The sequence below is a fragment of the Drosophila bipectinata genome, chromosome 2R, assembly GCF_030179905.1.
Source record: "Drosophila bipectinata strain 14024-0381.07 chromosome 2R, DbipHiC1v2, whole genome shotgun sequence".
Lineage (NCBI taxonomy): Eukaryota > Metazoa > Arthropoda > Insecta > Diptera > Drosophilidae > Drosophila > Drosophila bipectinata.
The window spans coordinates 6,617,273-6,638,594 of NC_091737.1; the positions used below are offsets into that span (position 1 = coordinate 6,617,273).

General features: G+C 38.3%; 2 protein-coding genes across 2 annotated transcripts; one reads left to right on the forward strand and one right to left on the reverse strand.

Annotated features, from left to right (window-relative positions):
* The first annotated feature begins 10,527 nt into the window (after window positions 1–10,527).
* Window positions 10,528–10,893, forward strand: LOC122321134 (uncharacterized protein DDB_G0290685-like). The gene has a single exon (XM_043210563.1). It carries the CDS (start codon window positions 10,528–10,530, stop codon window positions 10,891–10,893), a length of 366 nt encoding a protein of 121 aa, XP_043066498.1.
* Window positions 10,894–18,664: 7,771 nt separating this feature from the next.
* Window positions 18,665–19,405, reverse strand: LOC122320994 (putative uncharacterized protein DDB_G0268364). The gene has a single exon (XM_043209675.2). The coding sequence runs from the start codon at window positions 19,403–19,405 to the stop codon at window positions 18,665–18,667; it is 741 nt and encodes a 246-aa protein (XP_043065610.2).
* Between the last annotated feature and the right edge of the window lie 1,917 nt (window positions 19,406–21,322).

Below are 21,322 nucleotides of genomic sequence, written 5' to 3' on the forward strand. Positions count from 1 at the left end.
TGGCAGCTATATGATATAGTTGCCCGATCTGGCTGATTTTAACATATTATTTTAGAATAAAAATATAAATATTTTGTGCCAAGTTTCCAATCCCTACCTCAACTAGAAGTATTTTTGGCCGCTCTCCCCATACAAGCCGGACCACTGTGCAATGATGATGTTATCAGCGTTTGGTATTTTTATACCCTTGCAGAGGGTATTATAATTTTGGTCAAAAGTGTGCAACGCAGTGAAGGAGACATCTCCGACCCTATAAAGTATATATATTCTTGATCAGGATCACCTCCTGAGTTGATATGAGCATGTCCGTCTGTCCGTCTGTCCGTCTGTCCGTCTGTCCGTCTGTCCGTCTGTCTGTCCGTCTGTCTGTCCGTCTGTCTGTTTCTACGCAAACTAGTCTCTCAGTTTTAAAGCTATCGTCTTGAAACTTTGCACACACCCTTCTTTCTTTTGCACGCAGTATATAAGTCGGAACGGCCGGGATCGGCCGACTATATCCTATAGCTGCCATATAACTGATTGATCGGAAATGGTATAACTTTGGTGTTTTTAAAGTTAGAGAGTTCAAATTTTAGGTGAGAGCTATTTTTGGCAAAATAATACGACATGCTAAATTTCGTAAGGATCGGCCGACTATATCCTATAGCTGCCATATAACTGAACGATCGGAAATGACCCAACTTTAACCCAACACGTGTTTTTGAAGATAGAAAGCTGGAACTTGGTACAGATTATATATTTGGTCAGTTGATCCGACCTACCAAATTTCATTAGGATCGGCCGACTATATCCTATAGCTGTCATATAACTGAACGATCGGAAATGGTACTTGGTAGAAATATCAACTTTCGTATTTTTGAAGATAGAAGTTTGGGACATTTTTTAGATTTTGTATTGTAAAAAATTGGATTACATATTCCTATTGCCATAAGGATCGGCCAACTATATCCGATGTTTGCGATATATACCCGGTTTTAACTGCAAGGGTATATAAACTTCGGCTCCGCCCGAAGTTAGCTTTCCTTTCTTGTTTTGAGTGTGTTGATTAGTTTATTTAGGTCGTTTAAATCAATTGGATCCCGAGGTCTATTATAAATTCTGGCTATTGTTAGATTATTATTGTTATTGTTATCATTATTATGATTATTATAATTGATTTTTATGGCTAGGGCTTCTAAGTTATTTAGTGGTTTTATATTTATAATTTCATAGTTAATGTTATTTCTGATACAAATGGCAACAGATGCTTTTTTATGATTATTATATTTTGGTCGTGTGGCATTTGTTGTTTGATATATCATTATACCCTTGCAGAGGGTATTATAATTTTGGTCAAAAGTGTGCAACGCAGTGAAGGAGACATCTCCGACCCTATAAAGTATATATATTCTTGATCAGGATCACCTCCTGAGATGATATGAGCATGTCCGTCTGTCCGTCTGTCGTCCGTCTGTCTGTCCGTCTGTCTGTCCGTCTGTCTGTCTGTTTCTACGCGAACTAGTCTCTCAGTTTTGAAGCTATCGTCTTGAAACTTTGCACACACCCTTCTTTTCGTTGCACGCAGTATATAAGTCGGAACGGTCCGGATCGGCCAACTATATCCTATAGCTGCCATATAACTGATTGATCGGAAAAGGTATAACTTTGGTGTTTTTAGAGTTAGAGAGTTCAAATTTGACACGAGAGCTATTTTTGGCAAACCATTAAGACATGTCAAATTTTATAAGGATCGGCCGACTATATCTTATGGCTGCCATATAACTGAACGATCGGAAATGACCCAAAATTTTTCGGAAAACACCCAAGTGTTTTTGAAGATAGAAAGTTGAAACTTAATACAGATTCTAGTTTCTACCAAATTTCATTAGGATCGGCCGACTATATCCTATAGCTGCCATATAACTGAACGATCGGAAATGGTACTTGGTAGAAATATCAACTTTCGTATTTTTGAAGATAGAAGTTTGGGACTTTTTTTAGACTTTTTATTTTAGTTAATTAGTTTTAATATGATGTTATCATAAGGATCGGCCAACTATATCCGATGTTTGCGATATATATCCGGTTTTAACTGCAAGGGTATATCAACTTCGGCTCCGCCCGAAGTTAGGTTTCCTTTCTTGTTTCAAATGAGTTTGGATTTATATGATTCGCCGTTACTTTGGGACAAAGCCTCGTTGAGTTTCTAGACTCAATTTGGTATAATTTCCTTATTATATCCCAAGATACATCTCCATCCGGCGTATTTAAATTATTTTTTATTAAAAGGTTTCTCAATGATTTTATAAGATGTGGGGCATCAAATATTGTAAATATTTCTTTACCGTTAACATTAAAACTCGGCTTGTTTATGTTAACGCCCATTTTTAAATGCAGCTCTATTATTTGAGCCTTAAAACGTACTTCCAATTTTCAAATAAGCCTCTAGCCATGAAGACGCATACTTGCTGCCCTAAAAATTGAGTTCTTTTTTCACCATAATTTTCAAAGCCCTGAATTTCATCGAGAGCGGTATTATATTGCAGTCCTTTTTTGATTTTTATTTCATCACAAAGGATCACTGCTTCTTTACCTTTCTCGCTCATTTCACCAACAATTTTCTGGAGGTTTTCTAGAAAATCAGGTTGAAATCCTGGCGTCATATTTTTAAAAAGAGGCCATCGACACAACGTACTTTTGGCAGGAAGTTTTAACTTTAAAACATCCCTCATATACTCATACGTTCGCGAAGAATAAAAATTTATATTCTGGGCTATCACTTTTTCTGCGCTGTTATATGAGTTCGATTTTTTTAGCAGCATTTTGTATAATGTTTTGACCTCATCAGAAACATGAGGTAATTTATTTATAATATTAAAAAAATTTAGGGTGCTTTTTCTACTATTTCTCATACCCTTGCGTCTACTAGAATTTTTCATTAAAAGAAAAACCCCTATCATTTTTTGCATTTTTTTTTTGTATTTTTTTAGTTCAAGAGACATCTCATAATTCTTTTTTCTGTAAAATCTCTCATTTTTTTCCCTCTTCTGGCAATTGGAACAAAAATCTTCTAACTGAGGTGAAGTTTCTATGTTGGGAGTTTCTAAATTGGAAGGGCTACCTACCCTATTTAAAAACTCTTTTCTTCCTATTGGGTTAATATAAGTGCCAATTGGTTCTTCCGCCCCATCATCACAAAATTCAAATTGTTCACATGGAACAGTACTGTTCGGACGCAATAGTGAATTGTCACATAAATTTAAAGTGGGTACGGCATTGCTTCTAAGCATACTTATCCCAATATATTTACTTTTAAAATGTCTGTTACAAATTCGCGCAGTTCGTCTATTAAAAGTGTCATCCAATTGGCACAATTCAAACCATTTCTTAAGATTCCTATCATCCGATGGAAAAGAAAACAACCTAATTGGAATGGAGTGTGATGAATCCCTGTAACTCCCCTGGCAGGATGCAATAATGCACTTGCGTCCATTTTTCCTAACATTAAGCCGATTCATTTCAAAAATATTTAAACCGAATATTTAAATAAATTATTTAAGGTTTAAATAACTATATTTATACTTGCAATTGATGATGATGTAGCCACGGACCCTCGGAAAGTTTACGTTTAGTAAAATTATTTCCGAAAAATATATAAACACACCGATACTAATCACTTTGTTCACAAAAATCAGCTCTTAAGGGGGGACATCTGAGTAGAATTTTGAAAAAATCTAAATTTTTTTTTCGGCTAAAAAATGTCTTTAGGGTAATCTGTAATTAAGGCCAAAGGCGGAATTACTAAGTATTAAGCTAAATTTAACAAATATTTCTATTGTTAAATTGCCTAGATTTAAATTTTTGTTATATTTAGTAAGGTGTTCAATTGGAAATAAATAGTTTTTGTTGAATTTTTTCATTATTATAACTTTTTTGAATTTTTTCCTTAAGAGTGCCATAATAGTGAAAAGTCGTTAAAACCAGGGTGAAACCAAAAAACAACATTTTTTAATATTAAAAACAAATTTTAACTAAAAATTGGTATGCACTTTTATTAAGATACCATCAGTTAACTTATTAAAAAAAACTTGGGCGAATTCGCAATCACATAAAGAAACCACAGGCCCGGAAAGTTAAAAATTCGTAAACCTTCAAAGTGCGGCTTTTTTTGTGGCGCTGACTGTATGTACTCCCAAAAACGATATTCCTCTCTCAGCGATCGATAATGAAAATTCTATCGATCTAAGGTCTCAGCAAACTTTAGATGAAAATGAAAATCATATTCCTCAATCCGTGATCGATTCAAATGAAAATTCCATCGATCTAAGTAATGATCAGTAAGTAATGAAATATTAAGTAACAGACCAACTTAATCACTTAATTACTTAACTATTGTAGATAAAAAGTCAAAAACTAATGTCGAAAGAAGCTACAGAAAGCTTGCGCAAGAAAAGGCAAAGGCAAATATCGTATCATTAACTGAGAGAGCAGCAGTCCTGGCGAAGGCAAATAATTCAACAATGTCGAGCGAAATCCAAAAGGAGCTTGTTAAAACTAGGCAAGAAATTGAAAAGGAAAGGAAAAGCCTCAAGCGCAAGCAACAAATTGCAGAAGCGCAATATAAATACAGGCAGAACAAAAAACAAAAATGGAGTTGCCTATTGGAGGAAATTCCTGAAGCCAAAAGTCTTTGTAACCAACGATCTACAGCCGGCAGCCCCCCAATCGAAGACGATCAACCGCTTTTCCATAAAACTATTTTGGAGATAGCCATGTTTGGAAGTGGAGCTGATGAAAGGAGGCGCACTAACCTTGTTAGAAGTGTGAAAACCTTGTCTGATCTCCATGAAGAGCTCAAAAAAGAAGGGTTTAATCTAAGACTATTGCCCAGAAGCTCTTCCTCGATTGAAGGAAAATGTCATGTGAGAACGGTACCGGTAAAGCTTTGTCGAGCCCAAGCTCGATATAGATGGATATTTTGCTACAGCATCTATAAAATATCTTGAAAACGTTGCCTCTGTTCTTGGCCCTGCTCAAGTGTTTTTTTTGTCACAAGACGACAAGGCTAGGGTGCCAATTGGTTTGACTGCTGCAAATAAACAAGCACCGCTGCTTATGCATCTTGAATACAAGGTCAAGCTGCCAGATCACGATTGGGTTGTTGCCCCAAGGCATAAGCTAATCCCATCAGTTTATGCGGGGGTAATTATAAGTCCACAAAAAATGGGAGACCCGAAAGCTGTTGGTTATTCTGGCCCCACATTTATAAGCATTAGAAGTGGAAAGCATTCTTCATCTACTGCTGGAACTCATGCTAGAGATTTCGACAGTATTGTGAAACTAGAGTCTTTTAAGTCAATAGCAAGGACCGAAGAAGGACTAGTCAAGCCTGTGGTGATTATAAATTCCGATGGTGGCCCTGATGAAAATCCCAGGTATGGGAAAGTTTTTTTCCCATGCAGTACAACATTTTAAGGCATACAATTTGGATGCAATTTTTGTTGCCACAAATGCTCCAGGTAAAATTTTTATCTAAGTAATAGCTAAATTATATTGTAAAATACATTTTTATTTCAGGAAGAAGTGTTTTTAACCGAGTCGAAAGGAGAATAGCCCAACTAAGCCGGAAATTGTCTGGGTTGATTTTGCCACACGACATGTTTGGAAGCCATTTGGATAACCAAGGCAGAACCACAGACTTCGACTTAGAGGAAAAAAATTTTGAATTCGCTGGGAGAACATTGGCCAAAGTTTGGGGCAACATGGTTCTCGATGACTTTCCTGTGACTGCCAAATATTGTTTTCCTAACGAAGAAGAGGCAGAACTGGATGGCATAGATCAGTACTGGTATCAAGAACATGTTCGTGAGAGTCAATGCTTTCTTTAGATTGTGAAATGCCGTTCTGAAGAATGTTGTGGAGAATTTAGAAGTGGATTACTTCAAATTCTATTCTACGTGTTGTTCAGGGTGTCTCTGAAATAATGGTTTCCGAGAACAATGAGAAGTGAAATTTTCTGGACCTATTACAACGCAGAGCTCTCGTGATATCAATAAATAAACACAACAAATATTTGCAGGTAAGCTTTATCCCCATTTTATATATTGAATGTGCTAATATCACTCTCCCCTCTTTAACTCCAGATTCCCTACGACTTCAATTGTCCGTCGGTACAAAGCCAACTTCAAAAGCGCATATGCAAAACGTGTGGGTTGTATTTTGCATCACAAAAATCAGCTACTCGGCACGCAATAATTCACAAAAATGTAGATGTAACCTTCGATAAAAAATCAAAGAAACCCCTTTTCCGTGTGGCTGGACGGCGAAAGGGAGAATGCCTAGTAGTTCAGTCATTTGAAGGATGCGAAGACCTCGAATGGCTTGACGAAGACTATGTGGACGACGAAGACGAAGATGATACCTGCGGAGATAAACAGATTTTGACAAGCCAACTTCCAGTAATTAACAATATTAAAGATTGGCTGGAATCTCCTTTTGAAAATATAGATTAAAAGAGCAAATTTGCATATTTTTTTTGTGATTACGTAATCTTTGTGGGGGGAGGGAGGCTGTTCATTCAATGATTACTTTTGATTACTAGGGGGGGAGGGGGTCAAAAATCCCAGAAAACATGATTACGTAATGTATGGACAGCCCCTAAAACGACTCCAATAAACGCAAAACAAACATGTGCAAAATTTCAGTGTGACCGAAACTTGCTAACGATCGTTATAGGGGCAGTTGTTTCACATCTGAGGATTTTCAGAAATTTCTCGAAGAATATAATGTTAAGCACGTAAGAATAGCAACAGGGTCACCTCAAGCTAATGGGCAGGTGGTAAGAATTAATCGAATATTAGGACCGATGATAGCGAAATTGGCAGACTCAGAAAAGGGATTGCATTGGGATACAGTTATTGAGGATGTTGAGTTTTCGTTGAACAATACAAAGCAGAGAAGCATTGCGCAAATGCCGAGCAAAATGTTATTTGGAATTGCACAAAAGGAAAAATTATAGATGAATTAAGGCAAAAGTTAGAAGAATTAGATAATACTGATAATGTTAGGAATTTGGACGAAAATAGGAAAAAAAGGAACAGAGTGTCAAACAAAGTTGCAGAAAGACAATGAACGAAATTACAATGAGAAAAAGAAAGCGAGTTCAAAATACAAGGTAGGTGATTATATTGTAGTTAAGAATTTTAATTGTACTGTAGGGTTAATTGTACATAAGGGTTCATTTGTAATAGACAAAATCTTAGGAAATGATAGGTATTTAATTAAAGATGTTGAAGGTTTTCAATTGTCACGTATTCCATATCAAGGTGTTTGATTCTGTTGTCAGAACATTAAACATTGGATAGGTAAACAAAGATGAAGCTCAAATATTATGTAAACTTTTGTAAATAAATAATTAGTAGTATCTAAGTCAAACAGTTGTACGAATCAATTGTAAAATATCACAAGATCAGGGGATCTTTAAATGTCAGGACGGCCGAATTGTAGCAGGATTGCTACTTAGGGTATATATATATTAGCTATAATTATAATTGTTGTTATAGTTATTATTATTATTATTTCCAAGATTTACGTATCTTGTATAGGAGACCTTCGATCCAGACGGTGTCAAACGCCTTTTCAAAATCCAGTCCGCAAGCAATGGTTGCTTTGCGGTGATGTATGTTGCCATATATGAAGCTGTTGGCCGCAAGGAGTGCATGGTTAGTACTACTAAATTTGCGGAAGCCAAATTGATTATTCTTTAATATATTATTATTATTTACATGATTATTAATTGATTTGAGTATTATAGATTCAAATAGCATCACTAAAGCTGACAATATGGCAATGGGTCGATAATTTTTTAGTTGTGTCAGATCGGTTTTTTTAATTAGAAAGTTGCTTGTTTGGTTGGGACCCATGGTTTTTTTATTATTTTTAGTTTTGATTATCTCGAAAAGTTCATTTGCTGTGGTGAAGTCATTCACCATCAGCTGTCTGATTATTATAAAAGTTGATTATATTGGTTGATGTTTCTTTTAGATTTATTTAACCCTAGACGGTCATGCTTATTTTTCCTACGTTAAGGTTATGCTTCGTCGAATCGACGACGCCAATTTTAAAATAAGTATAATTGATAAAAAACAAACAATATTGTAAAAAATTTTTTTACTGCGTTTTATTCATAACGTTATCAGTTCAAAATAAGAAATAACAATTCATTTTTACATTAATAATACACTTAAAAACTAAAAAATAATAAACAACCTTTTTTTCATGTTTTTTTTTTTGGGCCTTGTTTCTTTGGCCAAATTAGATAACAAAAATCACAAGTAGTTTCTTTACTTCAGTCGAATCTTAATATTAAGGCTTAAAACTAAACAAAAATGTGAATCAAGATGTTGGAAATTATTTTTTTACACAAGAGGCACACAGATCAAATTTGTGTTCTCCACAAAGGCGTTTTTGGCATTTCGAACAAATGGTTTTGGTCATACGACGTTTTGCGGAAGGACAAAAAGCGCAGATCTTTCTTTTTGCATTTAAATTAGATTGGTTTTCATTATTGTTTTCATTTTTATCAATTAAGCCGCTTGAGATATTTTCCCGAGCTAAATTGGGCAATGTAACTCGGCTTAGCCTATTCATTAACTGTTTTTGAATGAGGCTTGAGTGTAGGCTTTTCATATAATTTCTACGGCTTAGTGGTTTACTACCCGACTCTAACATGTTATGGGAATAAATAACAAAACTGTTAATAAAAGCCATATTTAACATTCCAAAAAAGGTGGCCATTGGCCAGCGGTTGGTTTTTCGAGCGCAGCTCATGACGCTACACATTTGGTCAAAGGTGTCTACACCCCCCTTAGTGGAATTGTAGAACTCGACCATATGGGGCTTTTTAGTGTCGTCATTTATAGTTCCATTTTCATTAAATGACGACAACAAGAAAATGACTTTATGTGGTTTCGGCTTATAAGACAATAAAGTCAGTTCATTATCGTAAACGAACATTGAAGTACCGACTTTGCGCCCTTTGTCGTTTTTCAACTCTGGTGGTATCTCTCTTTTATTTGAGCGTAGGGTTCCTACAAGTGTTAATTTATATGGGCTCTTCAGTAAAGATTTGGCTAATGCAACTGATGTAAACCAATTATCCATTGTTACATTGCGGTTTGTACCATGTATAGTTTTAGTTAAATCTTTAACATAGCTTTCAGCTATCGGAGCATTGGAATCGGTCGATCCTTTACCTAAGTAAGGTTTGGCATCAACCATATATTTAGTTCCACTGTCGCACATCATTACAAGTTTTAAGCCGTATTTTTACCTAAGTAAGGTTTGGCATCAACCATATATTTAGTTCCACTGTCGCACATCATTACAAGTTTTAAGCCGTATTTGGCTGGCTTATTCGGAATGTACATTTTAAATCCACATCGACCTCTAAAAGCTAATAGCTGCTCGTCAATGGTGAGATATGGACCAGGAGTATAATTATCACGACACTTTTGAATAAACATTTCCCAAACTTTTCTGATAGGGGCAAACTTGTCGTGGATAAGCTGAATCCTAATAGATTTGTCATCAAATCGTAAGCAAGACATCAAAAATTTGAACCTTGATTTTGTCATAGTTGAAAGGTATTTTGAACCGCAGAATGCTGTATTAAACAACTCATCACAGGTAAGGTGATTATCTTTCATAGCAGCTGTGAGTGTTAGAATACCAATAACAGCATAAATTTCTGTAGAGGATGTTGATTTTGTTTGCAAAATGTCGTTGCCGTCGTGCTGCCTATGTTGAATTTCAGCGTTTGTCCACATAACTATTTCTTCCACTATTTCCGGCGTTATAAAGTGCTGAAATATATCCAGTGGATCCTTTAAGCTTTTACAGTTTCTTGTCGGTCCGCGACGTTGATGGATAATGGATTGCCCGTATTTATGGGATTTTGACTTTTGAGTTGCCCACTTATGACGATCCTTTCCGCGAAGACCAGTTTTAGAAAAAGTAATAATACTGGACTTATTAAACAACACATTTAATGGTGTGTTTTCGTCATCTGAAGAGTCTTCTGAAGAACTTGGTTCCTCAACTAATTCGCCCAAAATTGGATGATCTTCACCAGAATCTTCAATATCCACATCGGATTCGTCCTCTTCAAGAAGGTTTGCAATCGCAATCTCGTCTAAACCATTGCCTCTATTCATTTTCTAGGCCAATTTTCTGCAGAAAAATATATGCAATATTACCAAAAAGTCACACTAAAGACATGCTTCGTCGTTTCGACGACGCTAATTCTCAGAAATGATACTTACATGCGACCGACGGATTTGTACGTTTGCACACAGCTGCGTCTAAGCATCGACAACAGCTGTACGAAAAACGAGGAAAAAGAATCAAAAAAATACTGGAATAATCGAACAAATGTGACCATGCGTCGTCGAATCGACGAAGCATGACCGTCTAGGGTTAAGGTGGTTAAGTGTGTTACGGCTACCAACAACGGGAACGAAGCGCGAATTAATATTGCGTTTGGATAAAATGTCAACGGAAACTTGTAATTATCGGGAATCAATTAGGAATCAAGACGAAGACGGCGATGGAAACAACGATGAAGACGTATATGAAGAGGAACTGGAATTAGAAAGCCAAGAAAATGACAACGATAATGGCGACGAAGACGGAGGCCACAACAACGACAAAGCTGGAGTCGAAGGAAACGAAAAAGACAGAGGTGAAGGAAACGACAAACATGGAGGTGAAACTAAAAGAAAAGATGGCGATAAAAATGAAAGCAAAGTTGGCGGTGATCGAAGCAGAAAAGACGGAGGCAAAAGGAACAGCAAAGACAAAGATGGCGGTGAAAACAACAACAGCGACGGCGGCAGAAACAACGACCACGAGTGATTTTTCGGGCGAAACTTGCGCACGAAAATGGATTAAGCAAATTAATAATATTGCAACCATTTATGGAATTAGTGGACAATACGTTAAGATATTGATGATCAGTAAAATCAAAGGAAAGGCAAACGTGTGGCTACATGCCAGTGTTGCCGTCAGCATGTTAAAGAAAAAGGCTAGATTGATTATAAAAAAAGGATAGAAAAGGACAAAAATTAAAAAAAACGGACAAAAAACAAGACAAAATATTTTTTCCATAAATTTTATGTAATATCACTCTTAAATGGTGGCCAAATCGTTTAGAACATCGTCAATGTCATCATTGCAAGCTTCTAAACTTTGATTTTCTGTAGATTGGTTGCTTCCAATCATTTTTGATTGTTGCTTAGGAATTTCATATTCATGGCAACACATACGCCTTTCTTGCGTAGCCCAAACCTAAAAAAGAAAAAAACAATTTAAATAAATTTGTGAAACAAAAGAGTATTAAAATATTTATCTGATCGATAAAATCGTATTTAAAGTTTCTATTTGCAGTTGGTTGCGCAATTTGGGTTTTACCAAATTAGCTTGGCTAATAACACGCTGAACTTCTGCATTTGCACGACACATCCACGGCACCAGATACGGTGGATTTAGCCATGAATCACGAAACTTTTGCTTGTAAATTTCTTTTGGCATCTTTCCCGCCCAAATTTCACAATAAAAGTAACAATTTTATTATTCGATACATACGATATACGATTACAACAGGGTTGCATTAATTATCAAGTGCTGCTATTGATATAAAAGTAATGTACATTTGGATTACTTTTCAGCACTTTACACAAAAATAAAAAGCAGATAAAAAGGCCAGGCCAAAATAAAAAAAGGACAGATAAAAGGCTAGGGGATGTTTTAAATTCTTTCCGGCTGACGCAGTTAAAAACCGGACAGATCTGTCCGGAAAAAGGATAAAACGGCAACACTGCTACATGCGAACCCTGAGCGCATCATGCTACCGCTGGAGGAGTTAACCGGTGAGCTAATTTCAATGTTATCGGACAAAGTTTCGAGGTTAGAGGCAAGGCATAAATTCGAGAACCGGAAATGGAGTTCCGGTAAAAGTTTTGGAAGTTACGTGGACGATAAAGTGATGCTTGGTCAGAAAATCAACATAGATGCAGAAGAGATGATAAGTCGCATCATTGAAGGAATTCCTAATCAAGGGCTGCGTAATCAAGCACATATTCAATGCTTCGAAAACGTGGCACACATCAAACGTGCATTTGCAGAAGTGAAGTTGCCTAAATCTTATGGTGACGAAAAGGAGGCAGCAGCGAACAAGGACGAGAAGGACAGCAAGGACACGCGTTGCTATAATTGCAATGCTAAAGGACATTGGGCGAAGTAGTGAAGGAAGCCAAGACGAGAGAAAGGATCGTGCTATGCATGTGGCGAAATGGGACACTTGCCTGAAAAACAAAATTAAGAGTGAGGTCAGGAACAATTATGTAAGGTATTTTGAAATTTACTTTAAGAATAATACTAGTACTACACAAGTCGGCAAAAGTATTTAGACAAGAAAATTTCACCATAACTTTGTAACTTTTTAAATATTTAAAGAAAAAATGTTCAATAATTATGGTATTTAGTTATAGTATATTACTTTAATTTAATAATAAACAAGAAAGGAATGCTAACTTCGGGCGGAGCCGAAGTTTATATACCCTTGCAGTTTAAACCGGATATATATCGCAAACATCGGATATAGTTGGCCGATCCTTATGGGAATATGAATATATTATCCAATTTATTACAATACAAAATCTAAAAAAAAGTCTCAAGCTATCTTCAAAAGTCTCAAGCTATCTTCTATCTTAAAAAATACCAAAGTTGGTATTTCTACCAAAAACCATTTCCGATCGTTTAGTTATATGGCAGCTATAAGATATAGTCGGCCGATCGTAATGAAATTTGGTAGGTCGGATTAACTGACCACGAATATAATCTGTACCAAGTTCCAGCTTTCTATCTTCAAAAACACGAAAGTTGGGTCATTTCCGATAGTTCTATAGTTATATGACAGCTATAGGATATAGTCGGCCGATCCTTACGAAATTTGGCATGTATTTTTTTGCCAAAAATAGCGCTCGTGTAAAATTTGAACTCTCTAACTTTAAAAACACCGAAGTTATACCATTTCCGATCAATCAGTTATATGGCAGCTATAGGATATAGTCGGCCGATCCCGGCCGTTCCGACTTATATACTGCGTGCAAAGGAAAGAAGGGTGTGTGCAAAGTTTCAAGACGATAGCTTTAAAACTGAGAGACTAGTTTGCGTAGAAACAGACAGACGGACAGACAGACAGACGGACAGACAGATAAACACCATTCTACCAGCTCCACTTGCAGCTACACACCTCCAAACCATGACATTCCCTCCTCCATGCTTCACAGTGGGTAATTATAATTTTGTCCAAAAGTGTGCAACGCAGTGAAGGAGACATCTCCGACCCTATAAAGTATATATATTCTTGATCAGGATCACCTCCTGAGTTGATATGAGCATGTCCGTCTGTCCGTCTGTCCGTCTGTCCGTCTGTCTGTCTGTCCGTCTGTCTGTTTCTACGCAAACTAGTCTCTCAGTTTTAAAGCTATCGTCTTGAAACTTTGCACACACCCTTCTTTCCTTTGCACGCAGTATATAAGTCGGAACGGCCCGGATCGGCCGACTATATCATATAGCTGCCATATAACTGATTGATCGGAAATGGTATAACTTTGGTGTTTTTAGAGTTAGAGAGTTCAAATTTGACATGAGAGCTATTTTTGGCAAAATAATACGACATGCCAAATTTTATAAGGATCGGCCGACTATATCTTATAGCTGCCATATAACTGAACGATCGGAAATGACCCAACTTTCGTGTTTTTGAAGATAGGAAGCTGAAACTTAATACAGATTATATTTTTGGCCAGATGATTCAACCTACCAAATTTCATTAGGATCGGCCGACTATATCCTATAGCTGCCATATAACTGAACGATCGGAAATGACCCAACTTTCGTGTTTTTGAAGATAGAAGTTTGGGATATTTTTAGGTTTGGTTTTTGTATTATAATAAATTGGGTAATATTATCATATTCTCATAAGGATCGGCCAACTATATCCGATGTTTGCAATATATATCCGGTTTTAACTGCAAGGGTATATAAACTTCGGCTCCGCCCGAAGTTAGCTTTCCTTTCTCGTTTTTGGTTGCTTTTGTTTTTTTTTTGATTCTTAATCATTTTTTCTCAACGGGGGGAGCCTTGAGAGCCAGAGGAGCCATGGGCTTGCCCATCTATGATTTAATATATATATGTATATAATATATATTGTGAGGAGAATTAGTCTCCTTACACGCTAAGACAGATAACCGAGTGGGGCCAAGGAGGGCCGAGGAGGCGCGAGAGCGGCGACAGGGCGCGAGCAGCACCGGCCAATCATTAGGTGGCCGCAGGAGATAGGCCGAGGACCAATACGAGCGGGGAGGGGTAGGGTTCCACCATCGAGTGCAAAGACGGAATCAACGTGGAACGTAACGGTTCCCGGAGCAGCAGCAGACGAATGGAAGGGCAAGGTTTCATCGCCCAGTGGGAAGACGGAAACAACGTGGAACGTAACGGTTCCCGGAGCACCAGTGAACGAATGGAAAGTCAGTGAGGGCGGTGAGGGGCAGAGCTCCATCATCGAGTGGGAAGACGGAGTCAACGTGGAACGTAACGGTTCCGGGAGGGGGCGGTGAGGGGCAGAGCTCCATCATCGAGTGGGAAGACGGAGTCAACGTGGAACGTAACGGTTCCCGGAGCACCAGTGAACGGATGGAATGTCAGTGAGGGCGGTGAGGGGCAGAGCTCCATCATCGAGTGGGAAGACGGAGTCAACGTGGAACGTAACGGTTCCGGGAGGGGGCGGTGAGGGGCAGAGCTCCATCATCGAGTGGGAAGACGAAGTCAACGTGGAACGTAACGGTTCCACGGTAACGGTGATGGTGGTGGCTGTGGCGATTGTGATAGTGATAATGATGTAAATTGTTGGTTTTAATCTTTTTGCCAATGGAAAATGATTATTATCTCAGTCATTGGTGTATCTTTATACCATTGCAGAGGGTATTATAATTTTGTCCAAAAGTGTGCAACGCAGTGAAGGAGACATCTCCGACCCTATAAAGTATATATATTCTTGATCAGGATCACCTCCTGAGTTGATATGAGCATGTCCGTCTGTCCGTCTGTCTGTCCGTCTGTCTGTCTGTCCGTTTCTACGCGAACTAGTCTCTCAGTTTTGAAGCTATCGTCTTGAAACTTTGCGCACACCCTTCTTTCCTTTGCACGCAGTATATAAGTCGGAACGGCCCGGATCGGCCGACTATATCCTATAGCTGCCATATAACTGATTGATCGGAAATGGTATAACTTTGGTGTTTTTAAAGTTAAAGAGTTCAAATTTGACAAGAGAGCTATTTTTGATAAACCATTACGACATGCCAAATTTCATAAGGATCGGCCGACTATATCTTATAGCTGCCATATAACTGAACGATCGGAAATGACCCAACTTTCGTGTTTTTGAAGATAGAAAGCTGAAACTTAATACAGATTATATTTTTGGCCAGATGATCCAACCTACCAAATTTCATTAGGATCGGCCGACTATATCCTATAGCTGCCATATAACTGAACGATCCGAAATGACCCAACTTTTGTGTTTTTGAAGATAGAAAGCTGGAACTTAGTACTGATTATATTTTTGGTCAGATCATCCGACCTACCAAATTTTACAACGATCGGCCGACTATATCTTATAGCTGCCATATAACTGAACGATCGGAAATGGTTTTTGGTAGAAATACCAACTTTCGTATTTTTGAAGATAGAAGTTTGGGACTTTTTTTAGATTTTTTATTTTAGTTAATTAGTTTTATTATGATGTAATCATAGGGATCGGCCAACTATATCCGATGTTTGCGATATATATCCGGTTTTAACTGCAAGGGTATATAAACTTCGGCTCCGCCCGAAGTTAGCTTTCCTTTCTTGTTGTATTTGTATTTGTATTTGTGTTTGTGCTTATGTTTATACTGGAGCTGTGCTCTTTTATATGAGTATTTTTATCAATTTTACATTTTGTATGTTCCATTACTTTTTGTTTATATTTTTCGATTTCTAAATCTAAGTCTAAATCTAATTGTAAATCTAATTCTATTGGTTTATTTAGTTGTTGCTGTTGCTGTTCTTGTTGTTGTTGTTGCTGGTGTTGCTTAATTTCATCATTTGTGACGAGTATGGTTGTGTTTGTAGTTGATGTTTTATTTTGTTAATGATGATATTGATGATATTGGCGGTGACATGCCAGTTGATTGCATATATAGTTGCTGCTGTTGATACAGCGGGTTATGTTGGTTATGAAGATGTATCTGCTGCTGCTGCTGATGATATTGTTGTTGTTTCTGTTGATGCCATTGTGGATATTGCGGCTGCGGTCGCAGTGGCAATAGCAATGGCGGTGATGATGATGATAATGATGATGGTGGTGGCATCATTAATTTTTCTCGATTTTGTTGATATTGCTGCTGTTGTTGTCGCTGATGTTCATGCTGCTGCTGTTGCCGCCGCTGCAGGTGCCACCGCTGTTGTTGTTGCTGTTGCTGATGTTGTGGCGACAGCAACGATATCAGCGGCAACAGTGGCGGCGGTGACGATGATGATGATGACATTGACTTTGAAATTGATGTTGTTGTTGTCATCGTTGATGTTGTTGTTGTTTATGTCATCTTCAGCGGCAATAACGGCAGTGGTATATTTTACTGGAATCTATGTTTGTAACTATTGTACCTTTACCTATAGTTAGTGTTGTCGAATCTATCGCTTTCGCTTTTTCTACTGAGTTGGCAGGATTAATTGCCATTTTATATTCAATGTTTTGTTTTGAATCTTATTGGTGCTAATGCGATTATTTGTATTATTTTTTTTACTATTATTTTTATTTGGCGATTTGCCTTTTTTTTGGTTGCTTTTGTTTTTTTTTTGATTCTTAATCATTTTTTCTCAACGGGGGGAGCCTTGAGAGCCAGAGGAGCCATGGGCTTGCCCATCTATGATTTAATATATATATGTATATAATATATATTGTGAGGAGAACTAGTCTCCTTACACGCTAAGACAGATAAACGGGTGGGGCCAAGGAGGGCCGAGAGGCGCGAGAGCGGCGACAGGGCGCGAGCAGCACCGGCCAATCATTAGGTGGCCGCAGGAGATAGGCCGAGGACCAATACGAGCGGGGAGGGGTAGGGTTCCACCATCGAGTGCAAAGACGGAATCAACGTGGAACGTAACGGTTCCCGGAGCAGCAGCAGACGAATGGAAGGGCAAGGTTTCATCGCCCAGTGGGAAGACGGAAACAACATGGAACGTAACGGTTCCCGGAGCACCAGTGAACGAGTGGAAAGTCAGTGAGGGCGGTGAGGGGCAGAGCTCCATCATCGAGTGGGAAGACGGAGTCAACGTGGAACGTAACGGTTCCCGGAGCACCAGTGAACGAATGGAAAGTCAGTGAGGGCGGTGAGGGGCAGAGCTCCATCATCGAGTGGGAAGACGGAGTCAACGTGGAACGTAACGGTTCCGGGAGGGGGCGGTGAGGGGCAGAGCTCCATCATCGAGTGGGAAGACGAAGTCAACGTGGAACGTAACGGTTCCACGGTAACGGTGATGGTGGTGGCTGTGGCGATTGTGATAGTGATAATGATGTAAATTGTTGGTTTTAATCTTTTTGCCAATGGAAAATGATTATTATCTCAGTCATTGGTGTATCTTTATACCATTGCAGAGGGTATTATAATTTTGTCCAAAAGTGTGCAACGCAGTGAAGGAGACATCTCCGACCCTATAAAGTATATATATTCTTGATCAGGATCACCTCCTGAGTTGATATGAGCATGTCCGTCTGTCCGTCTGTCCGTCTGTCTGTCCGTCTGTCTGTCTGTCCGTTTCTACGCGAACTAGTCTCTCAGTTTTGAAGCTATCGTCTTGAAACTTTGCGCACACCCTTCTTTCCTTTGCACGCAGTATATAAGTCGGAACGGCCCGGATCGGCCGACTATATCCTATAGCTGCCATATAACTGATTGATCGAAAATCGTATAACTTTGGTGTTTTTAGAGTCAGAGAGTTCAAATTTGACATGAGAGCTATTTTTGGCAACACATTCCGTCACGCCAAATTTCATAAGGATCGGCCGACTATATCTTATAGCTGCCATATAACTGAACGATCGGAAATGACCCAACTTTCGTGTTTTTGAAGATAGAAAGCTGGAATTTGGTACAGATTATATTTTTGGTCAGTTAATCCGACCTACGAAATTTCATTAGGATCGGCCGACTATATCCTATAGCTGCCATATAACTGAACGATCGGAAATGGTATTTGGTAGAAATATCAACTTTCGTATTTTTGAAGATAGAAGGTTGGGACTTTTTTTTAGATTTTTTATTTTAGTTAATTGGTTTTATTATGATGTAATCATAAGGATCGGCCAACTATATCCGATGTTTGCGATATATATCCGGTTTTAACTGCAAGGGTATATAAACTTCGGCTCCGCCCGAAGTTAGCTTTCCTTTCTTGTTATTGTTGATATATAATAATTTTTTTCAGCTTTACATTTTGTGTGTTCCATCACTTTTTGTTTGTATTTTTCTAGTTCTAAATCCAGATCTAAATCTAAATCTAATTCTATTGGGTTATTTAGTTATTGCTGCTGCTGTTCTTGTTGTTGCTGTTTATTCTTATTATTTGTGACTAGTATGGTTGTGGTTGTAGTTGATGTTCTATTTGTTGATGATATTGATGTTGGTGGTGACAGGCCAATTGGCAGCAGTGATGGCATTGATGGCAACTGCTGTTGTTGTTGGAGATGCGGTATTAAGTGGCCTTGATCCAGGTCCACAATTACCGTCCCATACGGCCCCATGTCAATATCCGCGATATTTCGAATACTTGGCGGTTGCAACAGCAATGGCATTTGATTGGAGAGATGCTGTTGCTGTTTCTGTGGATATTGTTGATTTTGTCGATGATGCTGATGCTTATGCATTTGCTGGTATTGCATATATAGTTGCTGCTGTTGATACAGCGGGTTATGTTGGTTATGAAGATGTATCTGCTGCTGCTGCTGATGATATTGTTGTTGTTTCTGTTGATGCCATTGTGGATATTGCGGCTGCGGTCGCAGTGGCAATAGCAATGGCGGTGATGATGATGATAATGATGATGGTGGTGGCATCATTAATTTTTCTCGATTTTGTTGATATTGCTGCTGTTGTTGTCGCTGATGTTCATGCTGCTGCTGTTGCCGCCGCTGCAGGTGCCACCGCTGTTGTTGTTGCTGTTGCTGATGTTGTGGCGACAGCAACGATATCAGCGGCAACAGTGGCGGCGGTGACGATGATGATGATGACATTGACTTTGAAATTGATGTTGTTGTTGTCATCGTTGATGTTGTTGTTGTTTATGTCATCTTCAGCGGCAATAACGGCAGTGGTATATTTTACTGGAATCTATGTTTGTAACTATTGTACCTTTACCTATAGTTAGTGTTGTCGAATCTATCGATTTCGCTTTTTCTACTGAGTTGGCAGGATTAATTGTCATTTTATATTCAATGTTTTTGTTTTGAATCTTATTGGTGCTAATGCGATTATTTGTATTATTTTTATACCCTTGCAGAGGGTATTATAATTTTGTCCAAAAGTGTGCAACGCAGTGAAGGAGACATCTCCGACCCTATAAAGTATATATATTCTTGATCAGGATCACCTCCTGAGTTGATATGAGCATGTCCGTCTGTCCGTCTGTCCGTCTGTCCGTCTGTCTGTCTGTCCGTCTGTCTGTTTCTACGCAAACTAGTCTCTCAGTTTTAAAGCTATCGTCTTGAAACTTTGCACACACCCTTCTTTCCTTTGCACGCAGTATATAAGTCGGAACGGCCCGGATCGGCCGACTATATCCTATAGCTGCCATATAACTGATTGATCGGAAATGGTATAACTTTGGTATTTTTAGAGTTAGAGAGTTTAAATTTTAGGTGAGAGCTATTTTTGGCAAAATAATACGACATGCCAAATTTCATAAGGATCGGCCGACTATATCCTATAGCTGTCATATAACTGAACGATCGGAAATGACCCAACTTTCGTGTTTTTGAAGATAGAAAGCTGGAATTTAGTACAGACTCTATTTTTGGTCAGTTGATCCAACCTACCAAATTTCATTAGGATCGGCCGACTATATCCTATAGCTGCCATATAACTGAACGATCGGAAATGGTATTTGGTAGAAATATCAACTTTCGTATTTTTGAAGATAGAAGTTTGGGACTTTTTTTAGATTTTGTATTGTAATAAATTGGATTATATTTTCCTATTCCCATAAGGATCGGCCAACTATATCCGATGTTTGCGATATATGTCCGGTTTTAACTGCAAGGGTATATAAACTTCGGCTCCGCCCGAAGTTAGCTTTCCTTTCTTGTTTAATAGAAAATTGCTAGTACGATCCGGCCCCATTGTTTTTATACCCTTGCAGAGGGTATTATAATTTTGGTCAAAAGTGTGCAACGCAGTGAAGGAGACATGTCCGACCCTATAAAGTATATATATTCTTGATCAGGATCACCTCCTGAGTTGATATGAGCATGTCCGTCTGTCCGTCGGTCTGTCTGTCTGTTTCTACGCGAACTAGTCTCTCAGTGTTAAAGCTATCGACTTGAAACTTTGCATACACCCTTCTTTCCTTTGCACGCAGTATATAAGTCGGAACGGCCCGGATCGGCCGACTATATCCTATAGCTGCCATATAACTGATTGATCGAAAATGGTATAACTTTGACGTTTTTAAAGTTAGAGAGTTCAAATTTGACATGAGAGCATTTTTTGGCAAAACATTACGACATGCCAAATTTTATAAGGATCGGCCGACTATATCCTATAGCTGCTATATAACTGAACGATCGGAAATGACCCAACTTTCGTGTTTTTGAAGATAGAAAGGTGGAATTTAGTACAGATTCTATTTTTGGTCAGTTGATCCGACCTACCAAATTTCATTAGGATCGGCCGACTATATCCTATAGCTCCCATATAACTGAACGATCGGAAATGACCCAACTTTTGTGTTTTTGAAGATAGAAGTTTGGGACATTTTTAGGTTTGGTTTTTGTATTATTATACATTGGGTTATATTATCATATTCTCATAAGGATCGGCCAACTATATCCGATGTTTGCGATATATATCCGGTTTTAACTGCAAGGGTATATACACTTCGGCTCCGCCCGAAGTTAGCTTTCCTTTCTTGTTTCTTAATATTTTTAGCTTTTTTTTTTGTTTCTCTCTAGTTATAAACGGCT